This window comes from Lethenteron reissneri, chromosome 5, assembly GCF_015708825.2.
Source record: "Lethenteron reissneri isolate LAM-NWPU_2019-01 chromosome 5, ASM1570882v1, whole genome shotgun sequence".
NCBI classification, from domain to species: domain Eukaryota; kingdom Metazoa; phylum Chordata; class Hyperoartia; order Petromyzontiformes; family Petromyzontidae; genus Lethenteron; species Lethenteron reissneri.
In genome coordinates, this window is record NC_083783.1 from 10119312 (window position 1) to 10136902 (window position 17591).

The 17591-nt window shown below is 51.2% G+C and overlaps 1 protein-coding gene across 1 annotated transcript in view; it reads left to right on the plus strand.

Annotated features, from left to right (window-relative positions):
- Positions 1-10796: 10796 nt before the first annotated feature.
- LOC133352499 (single-minded homolog 2-like) overlaps positions 10797-17591 on the plus strand; it is a 68552-nt gene continuing 61757 nt past the window's right edge. Inside the window, exon 1 of the mRNA XM_061568183.1 lies at positions 10797-12309. Coding sequence (XP_061424167.1) covers positions 12135-12309 — 175 coding nt within the window. The 5' untranslated portion in view covers positions 10797-12134. The remainder of the gene's footprint in view (positions 12310-17591) is intronic.

The following is a 17591-nucleotide window of genomic DNA, read 5'->3' on the forward strand; positions in this document are numbered from 1 at the left end:
ACCACGAGAAGACGTGAACTCCTGGATGCCACGGGGAGTGTCTGATGCAAAGTTCTTGAGTAAATGTCACGAAGAGAGCGATTCGGAAGGACACGGCTCGCATCGAGATACCTATGCATGGATCACTCTGCACACTGCATGGGAGTTTGTGTGTGTGTGTGGCTGTGTGTGTGTGTGACTGTATGTGTGTGTGGGGCTGTGTGTGGGGCTTTGTGTGTGTGTGGCTGTGTGTGTGTGTGGCTGAGTGTGTGTGTGGGACTGTGTGTGTGTGGCTGTGTGTGTGTGTGGGGCTGTGTGTGTGTGGGGCTGTGTGCGTGTGTGTGGGGCTGTGTGTGGGGGGGATGGTCTATGTGTGTGTGGGGGGGGAGCTGTATGTGTGTGTGGGGAGCGGTAGTGTAGCGTTTAGCGTGCTGCGCTATAAACCCGGCGACCCGGGTTCGATTATCTGAACCGGTCCTGGACCTCCCCTTGGTCGACTCAGCCTCAAATGAGTACCGAGTGCGGTGTCTAAACATCGCCACTGGGGAGACAAAGGCGGCCGGGCGTGGTGTTTGCCACGCACCCCCTCGTGTGCCGTGCCGGCCTTCATAGGCGGGCGCCAGCAGCACTTGCCCCAACAGTCTGTTAAGGATATGCGGGGTAGCTTTGTATATGTGAAGGTGTATGGGCTGTGTGTGTTTGCAGGTGTGACACCTTTGCACTCGTTTACCAAAGCGTTTAGGAAATCACTCATTACCTACAGATCCTCCAATAACACACACACACACACTTACACGCATTCACACACACGCACAAAGAGGCACACGTACAGATATGTACAATGAGAAAGACAGATAGGCAAACTACATACTTGCATACGTTCAGACTCGTATGCAGACAGACACGCACGTACACAGCCTTCACAAGACTGTTGGGTCAAGTGCTGTTCGCGAACACCTATGAAGGAAGGCCGGCACGGCACACGAGGGGGTGGGTGGCCAGCACCACGCCTATGCCGCCTTTGTCTCCCAAGTAGCGATGTTCACACACCGCACCAGGTACTCATTTGAGGCTGAGCCTACCGGTTGAGGTGAGCGTGGTCAGCTCACGGTTACCTGAACCACTGCGCCACCGCTTCGCCCATACACAATGACAATCACACACACCCCTAGCTAAACACACACCTAGACACACCCCTAGACACACTCCTAGACAAAGATAAACAAAGACAAAGATCCCCCGTATAGCCTTAACAGACTGTAGGGGCAAGTGCTGTTAGCGAGCACCTATGAAGGCCGGAACGGGACACGAGGGGGTGGGTGGCCAGCATCACGCCCGACCGCCTTTAACCCCCCCCCCCCACCACCACCTAGACACACAACTAGACACACACACACACACACCTAGACACACGCTCACACACACCTAGACACACACACACACACACCTAGACACACACACACCTAGACACACACCTAGACACACACACCTAGACACACACACACCTAGACACACACACACACACCTAGACACACACACACACCTAGACACACAACTAGTCACACACACACACCTAGACACACAACTAGACACACACACACACCTAGACACACATACACACACACCTACACACACACATACACACCTAGACAGACACACACAACACTTTCCCTGTCCTGCAGACAAAGCCCCTCTGATTGGAATGGCATGCGCGCTCCGTCTCCCTCCCTCCCTCTCGCACGCAGTCGCCGCAGCGAGGTCGCCCTCCTACAGGGAGAGGAGTGAGTGGTGGTGGTGGTGGTTGTGGGGTGTTGATATTTACTTTAGCGCGCCAGAGAGAGAGACAGGCCCGGGCCGCTGGTGCTAAAGACGTCTTTAGCACGGAGCTCGGACGTGTTGGAGACGAAATCGCGCGAGCCAGCCGGATCTCACTCAGGCGTGTGTGTGTGCGTGTGTGTGTGTGGTGTGTGTGTGGTGTGTGTGGTGTGGTAGTGTGGGTGTGCTGTGTGGTGTGTGTGTGTAGTGTGTGTGTGATGTGTATGTGTGTGCGTGTAGTGTGTGCGTGTGTGGTGGTGTGCGCGTGTGTGTGTGGTGTGTGTGTGTGTGCGCGTGTGTGTATGTGTGCGTGTGTGGTGATGTGTGGTGTGTGTGTGTTTGTGCGTGTGGTGGGTGGTTGGTGGGTAGATGGGGTGGGTGGTGGGTGAGGTGGGTGATGGGTGATTGGTGGTGGGTGGTGGTGGGTGGTGGTGGGTGGTTGGGGTGGGTAGGTGGTGGGTGGGTGGTGGGTGGGGTGGGTGAGTGAAAACAAGGGGTCTGTGAATGGGGCTGTGATTGCCCCCCCCCCCCCCACTTGTTTTGGTTCACACTTGTATTGAACTTTCCCTGTTGTCCGCTGATATTCGTTCAGATTGTTTTGACGCTTCACATCGTCGCATCTGCAGAGCCTGACGAGCTGAAATGTTCTACAAGGAGTCGTCGCCTCGCGTGACAATTGAATATTTCATTTTCCAAACAAAAAAAATAAACACCCGGACCCAGGTACCGCCGATCCTGCGCCTGTTTCTTGTGTTATTTTTATACGTTTTTTAAGAAAAATTTGTTACAATTTTGATTTGAAGCTTTGTGACAATTATTGAGTACAAGTCTCTCGGTCGGGCCACTCCGGAGTTGAGCCGATGCGCGCTCGCTCTCTGTGCGGGTTGTCGGTCGGCGATTTCGGCCGTCAAAATCCACCGCGGGGACGCCCAGCACGGCTCCATCTCCTCTCGTCCGTGCGCGTGCGTGCGTGCGCGTGCGTGCGTTCGCGTGCGTGTGCGCGTGCGTGCATGCGCGTGCGTGCGCGAGCAGTGTAAAGTAAAGTAATTTGCGCTTGAACCTAGGGGAGGAAGCGCGTGCGGCCGATGGCGACGCGGTGCGAAAGAAAACGACGGTGATTTTCCTCGGCCGGTCGCAGACGCCCTCCTCGAAAGTGCCGCGTTCAGCGACGAACGCGTTCAGCGGGAACACAGCAAACGCTTTCTCCCGTCGATGAGTTACCGATGAGGCGTGGCGAGTCACGGTGCACGACCAGCACCGCGCACGCGCACCGGAGATGGCGAGATAAAATAACTGAGGGCGCGCCGTGTCTCGGTATCGACGCTCAGCCGTGCAAGTCAAACAAGTAGTTTTCATCGTCACCGCTCAGAAACCGCGTTATAACGGGGGCGCGTTTCGCGTTATTAAAGGTGGCGTTCCGCGTTATAATGTGGGCGCATTCCGCGTTATGAAGGGTTGCGTTCTGCGTTATAACAAGGCCGTTCCGCGTTATAATGGGGGCGCGTTCCATGTTATAAACTGGTGCGTTCCGCGTTGTAATAGTGGGCGTTCATCATTATAATGGGGGCGCGTTCCGCGTTATAACAGCGCGAGTTCTGCGTTATAACGGCGCGCGTTTTGAAAAGTTTTCTCTCACGGAAGAACCGCTTCATCGCGGGAACGCATTGCGGTGTGAACGCCGCCACGCGTTAAGCGAGGACTCTGCCGTGCTTTGTTTTAGAATGCGTGGAGGGGGAAGGGTTGCGTCATACGGCTATGGGTTTTTTTATATATCGGGTCGTGGAGGGGGTCGGGGAGGGAGGCTTACAGAATCGTACAAATGTTATTCTGGGGCGTGAGCGAGCGAGGCGATTACCGCTGGGCGCGCTCGTGCCAGGCGGCGGAGTCAGCGTGCTCGAGGGGGTCTCGGGCCGGCCCCCAAGTCCGGCAGCCCGTTCCCGAGACCCCCAGAGTTCGGGGGGCGACCTCCAGCCGGGATAAGCGAACGAGGAATCTCCCTCCACGGGGCTGGAGGCAGCATCGCCCGTAGCGTTAATCCCGCCGACCTTACGAAAGTCTGCACTGGGTGGCGTGTGTGCGTGTGTAAATAGAACATACATGCGTGAGCGAATGAGAGCAGTGGGTTGTTTTTTTATGTGTGTGAGAGTTTATGTTGACCGTGGCGACGTGGCCGAGCGGTGCCGCGTTTGACACTCGTTGTAGAGATTATCCCGGTTCGAATCCGGCAGGCGGCCCTGGTTAACAGTGCGCTGGCAAGATGTTAACTACTTCGCCTGGCATGAAGGAGGTCGTGGGTTCGGACCCGACCCGGACGCCTGCTGTATATTTGGAGTTTGCGTGTCTCTCTCCCCGTGGTCGCGTGGATTTTTATCCGGGTCCTCCGGTTTTCCCCTCCACATCTAGAAACACGCGTTTAGGGTATTTGTCTGCTATAGATTTCCACGTTTTAAGAGCCACTTCGTTGAGCTGTCGTTTGTAATAACCAGGTCGCTTCTGAAAAAAAATATGTATAGCTCAGTGGGGCTTTACCTGGTAAAATAAAACATATAGTTAAGTTGAATAGCTACTTCTAGATTTGAAGCTTTCGTGACTGCAAGGATTCATATTCTTGGGGTTTTTCGGTAAAGTCACGTAGGTAAAAAAATCAAAATTAATTAAAGTAAAATTAAAATAAAATAAAAATCACGACGTTTCGGAGGCAACACAAGCCTCCGTCTTCAGGTGGAACCGTCACAGCACGCTTGCTGTATCAAGTAAATGAGAAATTCTAAGACATCCGACCCCGTATATATCCTGGTTTTTTACTTACGTGACTTTACCGAAAAAACCCAAGAATATGAATAGCTACTACTGCTCGCCATCTCCTTCACTCAATAAGAGGCACGTTAAAGATCCAGTGACGTTTCTTTTTTAATGAGCCAGGAGGCCATTGTGTACCGACACGGCGCCACGGTCCAAATTTTAGCAGATATTTTTTTTTATTTCTGTTTGTTTTAAAATCTCACCGTCAGTTTACTCAATTGGAGTCAAACCCCAGAACAATAATCGCACCCCCCCCCCCCTCTCTCCTGGGTCCGCCAACAGTCCAGCCGACGAGTCACCTCGTGCCGCGCAGAGACAGCTGCCACGGGGGGGGGGGTGGGGTGCCCTTCGCATGTATGAGATTGAAACGCGATGTTCAAATAGGGCTTCACGCGTATGCATCAAGCGAGCAGTGTTGCGCCAACAAGCAAACCTCTGGAAAGGTGGGGGGTTTCGATGCGTCGGGTTCTCATCAGCACGAGTGAGTTCCGTGAACGCGAGCAAACACGTCCGCGCGAGTCTCGGGGTGGATCTGCGTTGTGCAACGAAGACAAATGCCTCGCCGCACTTCCTTGGAGACCAGCTCTGGTGGGAGCTGCGTGTGAGACGGCCGAGCAGGTAGACCTCGAGCTTCCATTGCGCGAACAATGGCATTGACGCATGCCTCCGCGTGAAGACACCGCACGGTGCTAGTTTGCATATTCCCTCGTGTTATTTGCGTGTTGTTTGTGCGAGTCTGTGTGTGTGTGTGAGTCTGTGTGCGTGTCTGTGTGCGTGTCTGTGTGTGTGTGTCTGTGTGTGTCTGTGTGTGTATGAGTCTGTGTGTGTGTCTGTGTGTGTGTGAGTCTGTGTGTGTGTCTGTGTGTGTGAGTCTGTTTGTGTGTCTGTGTGTATAGTCGAGGGAGCGGTAGTGCAGCGGTTAGCGCAAACGCTGCGCTACGAACCCGCCCACCCGGGTTCGATTCCCGCTCACGGCCAACACCAGTGACGAATATCCGAACCGGTCCTGGGCCTCCCCTAGGTCGACTCAGCCTCACCTGAGTTCCTGGTGTGTAGTAAACATCACCACGAGAGAGACAAAGGCGGCCGGGCGTGGTGCTGGCCACCCACCCCCTCGTGTGCCGTGCCGGCATCCATAGGCGCTGCTCGCTGACGGCACTTGCCCCAACAGTCTGTTCAGGCTACACGGGGGATCTTTATCTTTCGTGCGTGTCTATAAACCTTCGTAAGGTGCTCGCTACCAGCACTCGCTCGTCGAGTCTGCTCAGGCAACACGGGGGGTCTTCGCTGTGCGCACAGTCTAACCGTGCGTTTTGTGGGAGTGGTGGCGCAGCGGTTAGCGCGCTGCGCTACTCAACCTGGCGGATTCCGAACTCCATAGGTCGAATCAGCCTCAAATTAGTACCTAGTGCGGTGTAAAAAAAAACATCGCCACTGGGGAGACAAAGGCGGTCGGGCGCGGCGCTTGCCACCCACCATCTCGTATACCACACGGGCCTTTATACGTGATACTCGCTAACTGCACTTGCGTGTGTTGAGTGGTGATGGCTATTACATTGTTCACTGGGGTGACTCGGGTTCTCAAGTCACCAATGACTCACACAGAGACCCATATGCTCACACAGAGACCCATATACTCACACAAAGACCCATAGACTCACACAGCGACTCATAGATTCACACGGAGACCGATAGTCTCACATAGAGACACATATGCTCACACAGAGACCCATAGACTCACATAGAGACCCATAGACTCACAGAAACCCATAGACTCACATAGAACCCCATAGACTCACATAGAGACCCATAGACTCACATAGAGACCCTATGAGCTGTGATTAAGCCGGGTTCTCAACTGCAGCGAGTTAATGGTCTGGTCTCCAATGACTGTACACACACACGCACACAAAATAAACATCACGTGACACTTCTTTCTGCGCTTCATTTGGCTAAATTTCATTCCAGAGTTGCTCCTCAGAGCGGGTGTGTGGTTCAGAGGTCACGTGAAGACGGAGGTCTCGAAGGTAGTTCTGCGGGCTTGTGACAACTTCCGCGGGCCGTTCTCTCACGCAGCGGGTGGAGATTTCTCACGGATTCCTCGTGTGGTGACACTGCGCAGAACGCTGGCACGACGCGACGCGTCCATTGTTACAAATCAAATTGAGATGAGGCGGTGTGGGGATTTCAGAGAGCAGTTCAGATCGTTGGGACACGAATGGCCGCGTTAGAAAACGCGGTGGGTGCCTTACGGCGCCTCTAAGTCGTGCTGAATCGTGGCTGACGGCAGAGGTTCGGCGGGGCTGAAACTACTCGTTATCCAGCAGTGGATTGACCGTGGCTGACGGTGTTGATGGTGATGCTGGTGATGCTGGTCATGATGGTGATGACAGTGATGACGGTGATGATGGTGATGACGGTGATGATGGTGATGATGGTGATGACGGTGATGATGGTGATGATGGTGATGATGGTGATGACGGTGATGATGGTGATGATGGTGATGCTGGTGATGATGGTGATGATGGTGATGACGGTGATGATGGTGATGATGGTGATGATGGTGATGACGGTGATGATGGTGATGATGGTGATGCTGGTGATGTTGGTGATGACGGTGATGATGGTGATGACGGTGATGATGATGGTGATGATGGTGATGACGGTGATGATGGTGATGATGGTGATGCTGGTGATGATGGTGATGACGGTGATGATGGTGATGACGGTGATGATGGTGATGACGGTGATGATGGTGATGACGGTGATGATGGTGATGACGGTGATGATGGTGATGACGGTGATGATGATGGTGATGATGGTGATGATGGTGATGATGTCGGCAATGCGGGGAGGTGTCGCGGCCCTTCCTAGCTGAGATATCGCGTGTTGCTGTTGCTGTTGTTGTTGTTGCTGTTGTTGTTGCTGTTGTTGCTGTTGTTGTTGTTTTGGTTTTGTTTGTAGTTTTTCTTTTGTTTCTTGCTTTTGTTTTCTTTGTAGTTTTGTTTTAGTTTTTATTTTGTTTTGATTGTAGTTTAAGTTTTTATTTTGTTTGTAGTGTTTGTTTTTGTTTGAAACTTTCGTGACTGCAGGAATCCAAACTCTTTGCTTCTTTCGGTGAAGTCACGTAGGTAAAACATAATAATAATAATAACAGATCACGACGTTTCAATCGCCACACAAGCGGCCGTCCTCAGGTGGGATAAGGACGACGACCACTTGTGTAGGCGATCGAAACGTCGTGATCTGTTGTTATTTTTCTACGTGACTTTACCGGAAGAAGCAAAGAGTATAGTTTGTGTTTTGTTTGTAGTTTTGTTTGTAGTTTTATTTGTAGTTTTTGTTTTCTTGGTTCTTTCGGTAAAGTCGCGTAGAAGGGAAATAATACAATAATACAAATATATATATGATTTATATATGATTGTATATGATTGTTTGTGTTGCAGTCGAAACGTCGTGAGAATTTTTGTTGTTTTATATTTGTATTATTTTATTAGTTCCTTTCTATGTGACTTTCCTGAAAGAACCAAGAATATGAATCCCTGCAGTCACGAAAGCTTAAAATCAAATTTAGTTTTTATTTTGTTTGTAGTTTTAGTTTTGTTTTTAGTTTTTGTTTTGTTTGTAGTTTTAGTTGTTGTTTGTTTTTAGTTTTTGTTGTGTTTGTAGTTTTAGTTGTTGTTTGTTTGTCGTTTTTGTTTGTTGTTTGGCCCTCGTGTCACGCCACGGGAAGATGAGTGCAAAGGAAGCAAGGCGAGAGAATGAAGGAGCGAGCAGAAGTGAGCGTTACGGAGCAGCGTCTGTTTTCAAAGGAGGCGGTGGATCGTGAGCGGGGGTGGCGGAAGTCACGTGATGTACGGGAGGTTTTGGTTTATTTCGATTTTTTTTTAAATACGCGACGTCCACATCACCTCGGGACGTTAACGATCCCCGTCAAGAGCAGGCCTCTGTGTGACAACGTCAGGAACCAAATCACCAGACAATGACACAATTGGGATCACACTGTAGACGCAGAAGCAGCAGCAGCAGCAATAATCGCACTCTTACTAGAGTGAAGACGAATGGCCCAGGTCTTGAAGTTGAGACTCATCCTGCTATCTTGAATTCTCACCTGGTTATATAATCTAGAACTCACCCGCCCACTTACCAACCCACTGGCTCTTGCAAATGAGACTTTATCCTGGTATATTGAGTTCACAGCTGGTTACACAAAATCAACTTGAACTCACCCACTTACCCACCCACTCACCCACCCACTCACCCACTCACCCACTCACCCACCCACCCACTCACCCACCCACTCATCCACCCACCCACTCATCCACTCACCCACTCACCCACCCACTCACCCACCCACTCATCCACCCACCCACTCACCCACTCACCCTCCCACCCACCCACTCACTCACCCACTCATCCACCCACCCACTCACCCACTCACCCACTCACCCACTCATCCACCCACCCACTCATACACTCACCCACTCATCCACCCACCCACTCACCCACCCACTCACCCACCCACTCACCCACTCACTCACCCACCCACTGATTATTGTCTCTACCCTGGTCTCTTCAGTTCTCAGCTGGTTGCACAAACCCAACGTCAACTTGAACTCACCCACTTACCCACCCACTCACCCACCCACTCACCCACTCACCCACTTACCCACCCACCCACTCACCCACCCACTCATCCACCCACCCACTCATCCACTCACCCACTCACCCACCCACTCACCCACCCACTCATCCACCCACCCACTCACCCACTCACCACCCACCCACCCACTCACCCACCCACCCACCCACCCACTCACTCACCCACTCACCCACTCACCCACCCACTCACCCACTCACCCACTCATCCACCCACCCACTCATCCACTCACCCACTCATCCACCCACCCACTCACCCACCCACTCACCCACCCACTCACCCACTCACTCACCCACCCACTGATTATTGTCTCTACCCTGGTCTCTTCAGTTCTCAGCTGGTTGCACAAACCCAACGTCAAACTTGACCTCGTGCGTGGCTTTGTTACCCCCAGGGTGCGTCACGGTCCACCTGGGTTGCCTTTCGGCGGTTCCCGAACGCCATTCCCCTCGCAACCTGCGCACGTGTGCTGCCCTGTGCTGCCCTGTGCTGCCCTGTGCTGCCCTGTGCTGCCCTATGCTGCCCTGTGCTGCTTCTGTGCCAGTGCAAACGAGGTCATTACACGCTACACGTTCCCGATAATTGTGTGTCAACAAAGGCCTACGTGATGTAAGAGAGAGAGCTCACATTCGGATTGATACTTCGCGCGTGCCAACAGACTCAGAGTTGGGTATCTTTATATCGTACTGGAGGAATCCGTGTGCATTGATGTTTAGTTTTTGTATCCGACTGCGTGTACGTCATGTATTTAAAGACACACCAGCGACAAGGCTATTTACTTGATTCACTAACAAAAACGAGGTCCCTGTAATTGTTTAAATGAGACTTAAATGAATGTACAACGTCAGGCTGAGCCTCCCCTAGGATTGTAACTGATTACTGTCGCGAATACCGACACGAAGAACAAGGGGGTTGGGGAAGTGGTTGGCAAGACGCTCGTCCGCCTTCGTCTCCCCAGCGCCGGTACACATACAGAGACAAAGATCCCCATCGCCTCGATAGACCGTTGGGGCAAGTGCTGTTAGCGAGTAGCAGCACCTATGAAGGCCGGCGCTGTGGCTCACGAGGGGGTGGGTGGCCAGCACCACTCGTCTACGACGTGAATATCGCATTTGCTTCACGCAAAGTCTGACTCTGCTGGTCGTGAGAAACTGAATGTGGAAACCGGTGCAGAGTTCTCCTCGTGTTGAAACGCCACTGAGGATCAAGCAATGCGCTTCTCAGCCAAATCCGTTCAAGCTGATCGGATTTCAACCGATGGGATGTCTAAAATAAATGTGTTTGTGTTTATACGTTCCTATCGTGTTGATTCACGTGGAGAGACGAGTGCGAGCGTGGAAGAGGTGGCATCATTTGTTCATCACGTTGCGTCCCTGAAATGCCTTCCTTTCTCGCCCGTGCGATGATGGGGAGGAGGCGGCGGTTATGTTAATGATACGGTGACGTGCCGTACACTTTTCTTTCAAAGCGAAACTGCGCCCTCTCCTCCCTCCCTTCTCCTCTCCCTCCCCCAAACCCCAGCATCCATCCCTCGGCCTGTTCAATCCACCCCACCACACAGAGAGACAGACAGAGAGAGAGAGAGACGGCTCCTCTTGCACGCACACACACACAGAGACAATCACACTCAGTCACTCCGCGCGTATTGCTCTCTGTACTGACACACGCACTAACACCTAGGACACTGCAATCAGGAAAACCTCGGATATATGATCTTGAGCTTGTACATATATATATTTACACACACGAGTCTGCGTGTTTAATTATGTTGTGAGTCCGCAAACACTTCACTGTAGTATCGCGTATATATAGTACCAGTTCTATTGCAGATATATATACACACACAGACAACACACTGCCACGCTCCATAGCCATGCGGCAGGCACGTTAGGCTTGCAAGCGGCTCGCGGGGTAACAGAAGATACGTACATCTGTGCGTGCGCGCGCGTGTGTGTCTGTGCCGTGTGCCGTGTGCGTGCCCTTGTGTGCGCGTTTCTCGCGTCCCTACACTCGGGAAGGACGAGAGAGTGAGAGCGAGAGGGGGAGGAGGGAGCCCGAGCTGAATTTGTTCTTTTTCCATCGAGAAGATGCCTGCGTTCGTTTCGACGCCGCCTCGAGTCTCGGAGAAGTCGCCGTTGCACATCGCGAACCGCCGCGGCATCCACTAGCGAAGGCAGCGAGAGACGATTTGCAGAAGCCAACAACAACAACGGAACAAGTCCAGCGCGGGCGGCGGTCGGCCCGAGTTCGAAATCTCTCGAGAAGTTTGTTGGACCCGGAGAGAGCCGCGTGAGCTGCAAGTCGCGCGCAGAGTCGGCGTCGTTCTCTCTCCTCTCGTTCATTCACGAGCGCCAGCGTCCGCCGATGCACCTCGGGGTTGGTGACGTTTCGCTTTCTCGTCCTGCACAGCAGAAGATCTTTACAGTTACGGGCAACTGAGCAGGAGGAGGAGGAGGGCAGTCGCCGTTGTGATTGTCCAATGATCGTCCGCTCCGACGAGCTGTCAGCCGATGCTCCTGTACTGCCGTGACTGCTGGATGGGTGCGAGCGGTGAGACGTGAATCCACCTCGGCCCGTTCCACGCCGACGATTTCCCCGCTGCCACCGCTCGACGGCGATCTCGCGGCCACGACAACAAGGAGCGAGCAGAGAGCAACAACCGGGTTCACAATAACAAACAATCAACAACAACAACACGTGCGTGCGTGCGCGCGTGCGTGCGCGCTCCAACAGCGAGACATGACTTAAGCGAAACTTCTTTGACGCGCGCAGAGTGACTGGGCACAACAAGGACAACAACAACAACAACAAGAACAGCAACAGCAACAACAACAACGCGACTTGTTTACCGACAAGATAGATCGTCGTCGCCGTCGCGATGAAGGATAAGACAAAGAACGCCGCCAGGACTCGACGGGAGAAGGAGAACGGGGAGTTTTATGAGCTCGCCAAACTGCTGCCTCTCCCGTCCGCGATCACCTCGCAACTCGACAAGGCGTCCATCATCCGCCTCACCACCAGCTACCTCAAGATGCGCTCCGTCTTCCCCGAAGGTAACGAACAAACAAACAACAACAACAAACAAACAACCCAACTAGTCGCGTGCGTCCCTTTCCCAGCTACCGAACTCCGTGACGCCGCCACCGCCGCCACCATGGCCACGTGCGGGAGACTAGTAACGTCAGAGTCGGAGTAGTCGGAGTCGTTGTTGCTCCACGCGGTGTGGTGTGGACCTTTCAACTGGGTCTGCTTCGTGACGTTATGCGCGAAGGGCCCACGGTGTCTCGTATTCACCATGAATTCACCACGTATTCACCATGAATTCACCACTAATTCACCACGTATTCACCTCGAATTCACCACGAATTCGCCATGAATTCACTTCGTATTCACCTCGTAATCACGATGGATTCACCACGTATTCACCACGTATTCACCATGAATTAACTTCGTATTCACTTCGTAATGCCCACGTATTCACCTTGTATTCACCATGAATTCACCATGAATTCCCCTCGTATTCACCATGAATTCACCACGTATTCACCATGAATTCACTTCGTATTTATCTCCTATTCACCATGAATTCACCATGAATTCACCACGTATTCACTTCGTATTCACCATGAATTCACCATGAATTCACCACGTATTCACCATTAATTCACCTCCTATTCACCACGTTGCATTGCGGGTCTTCAAATATTGATTATAATTTTTATTTAAACTGAATTTGAGAGAAACATTTTAAAGATAAACTTCTCGTTGATATTGTTGTTGTGGTTGCCGACGACTGGACTAACGAAGTCGTGTTGTGCCGCGCGTGATGTCCGACGTTTCGCACCACGTGCTGCTGACGCTGGGAGATTCGTCGAGAACTGAATGCAGCCAGCTGTATTTTCAAGTCTCGCGGTTATTTTACATTTCATATTAGTACAGCGGCGGCTGCTGCTGCTGCTGGTGTCTGACATGGTAAATTAAGTTCGACGGGTGTCTGTTGGCGTGTCGGTGTGCGGTGCAGTAGCTGTGCGTGCGTGACTGTAGCTGTATCGGTGTATATGTGTGTTATTGTGTACTTGTGTGTCAGGGTGTGTAGTTGTGTGTCAGTGTGTGTCAGTGTGTAGTTGTGCATCAGCCTGTGTAGTTGTGTGTCAGAGTGTGTGGTTGTGTGTCAGAGTGTGTACTTGTGTGTCAGTATGTGTAGTTGTGCGTCAGCCTGTATAGTGGTGTGTCAGTGTTTATAGCCGTATCAGTGTATATTTGTGTCACTGTGTGTAGTTGTCAGTGTGTATCTGTGTGTCAGTCTGTGTCAATGTGTAGGGCTGTCAATGTGAATGTGTTTATAATATTTTTAACTTTATGACATTGTCTGTGTATCTACGTGTATTGTGTGTGTACGTGTGTCTGAATGTATGTGTGTGTATATATATCTGTTGCGGTGTGCGAATGCATATCCGTTGTGCATCTCGAAGCGCACCTAGTCTGGTACAACCGCTGCGGTGAAGCCACCGTTACTTCGCGGCGAGCGGCGGATGTGTGTGTCTGTGTGTCAGTGTGCGTGGAGAGACAAAGGCGGCCGAGTCGTGGTGCTGGCCACACCATCCCCTCGCGTGCCGTGCCGGCCTACACAGGGGCATGCTGCTACTCGCTAACAGCGCTCGCCCCAACAGTCTACGACTGCAGGAAGGGATCTTTGTCTTTGCTATGTGTGCACTAACGCATTGTTATACATCACGTTTATTCAGTGTAGCGTGCACTGTGTGCGAAGCGTTCATTGTGTATACTGTGTACAATATAGTTGTTGTCTTACAACACGCAAATCACATGCGTATGTTTCGTACATTACACACACACACGTGTAAATATGTGTGTATGTATTTTTTCTTTCATTGTGTTTTTCCTATTCATAATAGTTGTGCGAGTTAAAGACACGTAATGGTCTGACCACATATGTGTCTTCAAACCCCTCCACCACCCACTGTTGCGTGGCCAAAGCCACACCATCGTCAACATGAATAATGTTGCTTGCATAATATATTTTCATGGAGACCGCACACGCATTTCACATACATGACACACACGTGTCGAGCGCGTTGCATGTAGCTGACATGCAAACCGCGTGCGTGGTGGTGTGCGTCGTGGTGGCTAGGAGATGTTGACTACCTCGCCTGGTCTACAGGAGGTCGTGGGTTCGATACCGACCGTGACGCCTGCTAATGTATATTTGGAGTTTGCGGTGTGTCTCTCTCTCCCCGTGGTCGCGTGAATTTTTCTTCGGGTCCTCCGGGTTTTCACTCCACATTTATAAATATAACTTTAGATAATTTGTCTGCTATAAATGTCCACGTGATAAGCCACTTCGTTGGGCTATCATTTGTGGCCAGGTGGCTTCTGAGAAAGACCGATAATAGTTCAGTGGGACCTTACCTGGTTAAACTTCAAATATATATATATAGTAATAGTAGTCATGTTACGTGTGATTGCTGTGTATATATATACTGCATAGTGCAATACACTTACGTGCAATAGGAAACCACTCAATATTCAAGGTTGATATTCTCAATATCGCACCTCCGTATTGTATTCACTCCCCTCTTCATCTGAAGGCAATGCGAGTTTGAAGACGATCGCTCAATATTCACCGGTTTGCTCGACGGAGTCTAATAATGCGTTTTGACAGTCAATATATACAGTCACAGACTAGAGGCATAGACACGGGTAAGAAGGCGAGGTGAGTGAGTGAGTAGGTGAGCGAGTGAGTTGGTGCGTGAGTAGGTGAGTAGGTGAGTACCACTCAGTACACACACAGTCACAGAATAGAGGCATAGACGCAGGGAAGCAGATCCTGAGCACTCCGTCGTCAACATGAAGCGAGTAGAATGACATTTGAATGCTGTTGACTTTTACACCAACAAGTACAATTTTGAGTGGACGGGTTAACCCAAGAAAAATCACATTTCGCTTCCCGCACACATGATGTAGTGTCCACGCGTGTTGAGTGGCACGTGAATGCACGACTTTCCCGAACTCCAGAATCCCCCGGACCTACCGCTTGCCGTCTTTGCCGATCTAATTCAAGTAATATAATTCTCTCCACGCTGCCGCGCCCGATGATTGTTAAACACACGTCCCGCCTGACGCGCTAAACAATAAACGCTGTCCGCATCACGCGCGGTACACGTGTACACACACGCGCACACACGTGGGCCACGTATACACACACGCACACACACGTGTGACACGTGTACACACACACGTGTGACACGTATACACACACACACGGGACACACGCACGCGCACTGAGATCTCAACACTTTATTCGAATTGCTCAGCGCGTCACGTGGGACGTTTTTAACAAGCATCGGGCGCGTGCAGCGGTGGAAGGACTCTAAGTTGAGTTTGAATGTGGAACAGATGGGTAAACGCGCATGGCCGGAGCGTGGCGCGTCGCGGCTGCTGGGGTCTGAGAAGCACGACGCTGAATGTGTGCAGTTTGTAAATACCATAGAACAAAATACGAGGTATTCTCAAACTCCGATACGTCGTATGGCGTTAACGCGCACTCTCCGCTGAATTGCCAATTAACTCCGTACACGCTGCACGAGCCCGATGATTGACACAAAAAAACGAGTTCTAACGCGTCTCGCGTTTGAGAGCGGCTCTGCGATCACGATCTGTGTGTGCGTCTCTAAGCGGTGTGGTCAGGGTGAGAACTCGGGGCGACCAGGAGTGACCCGTCTGTCAGTAGGTGGCGACTGTTGCTGCCGGGATGAGGAGGGTGCTCGCGAACTGCACTTGCCCCTGTGATTTGTTAAGGCTATACTGGGTGAAGCTTTGTCTTTGTACACGCTATATTACACACACACACGTACGTACGTGTATATTACACATAGCTATACATTACACACGCGTACATAATCATTACCCCCTTATACATATATGCATAGCATAACAAATGAGTCGTTTGCGTTGTGACTTTTCGAATTTGGCGAAACTTTGGACCACGATTGGCCAACTCTTGCGAATCACCTCGGCGGCGAATCTTTAACGTCCGGTGTGAGTGAGTGAAGCATGCGGTGCGAGCGACGCTATCACTGCTACCATATCGTCGTGGTTAACACAGCGGCAGGAGTAACACGCGTGTTACTAGCGCTGCGCCACGTCACCGTGGGACGTGCCTAGCAATCATCAGGCGCGTGCAGCGTGTGCACCGGTTTAATTCGTGCGCGCACTGAGAATGTTGGTACGCGTAGACACGAAAGTGATGATGTATGGACGTTAAGCCCCGCACATTAATACGCACTTTAAAAAAAACAAATGCAGTTGCAAGTCAGTGCAGTGTCCGCACTGTATTATTTCACGTGCAACATGTGTATAACATGTGTATATACTAACACGTGATTAATAGCATGTAATCTGCAGTCTATGACACATCCGTGTGTAAGAGCAGTGTGCATCGTCTGCCTGTGTGCTATGGTCAATCAGCTGCTGGATGAAGGATGATACCCGGTATGTAAACATCAGCATTGGGGAGACAAAGGCGGTCGGGCGTGGTGTACATTGCCGGCTTTCATCATGGGTGCTACTCGCTCTACAGTCTCCCAAGGCTGTAACATTGTCCACGCGCTATTAACAACACACGCGCATCTTCCACACAGCTGTTCGATATCACACACGCGTGCGTGATGGTTACACCTGTTTCATCAGCGTTGTTGTCGTCGGTACGTTCTGCGCACGTGCACATTTAATAGAATCAGGGAGTCATTTCTCACTTGGTATGTTCCTGGAACGCCGCTCGTTCGGCTGGCGAGTTAAGAAGTCGGCAGTGTCGGCCTAAGGCACTAACCACGACTACAGAGTATAAGCTACCCCTATCACTAACAATATTCTATCATTATTATTATACCATATACTCATCTGAATCATAAGAAAACGGATGTATATACGTACATATAGACATATATTACACCGTTTGCTAGAAATGGCTGGTTTATAATTTTTTAAAAAGTTGTCCATCGAGTGGATGGCGAGTGGCGAAAATTATTATCGGGGTAGCGTTCCCAATCGTACCGGCGAACATTTGTAAGTACAGCACAATGAAGTCTGATGACATGCATCACACGCACACACGTGTACAACCATCGCACGCACACACGTGTACAACCATCACACGCACACACGTGTACATACAGCACACGCACACACGTGTACATACATCACACACGTGTAAAACCATCGCACGCACACACGTGTACATACATCACACACGTGTACAACCATCACACGCACATACGTGTACATTGGCTTTACGTACGCAAGTTACTAGCACGCAGTC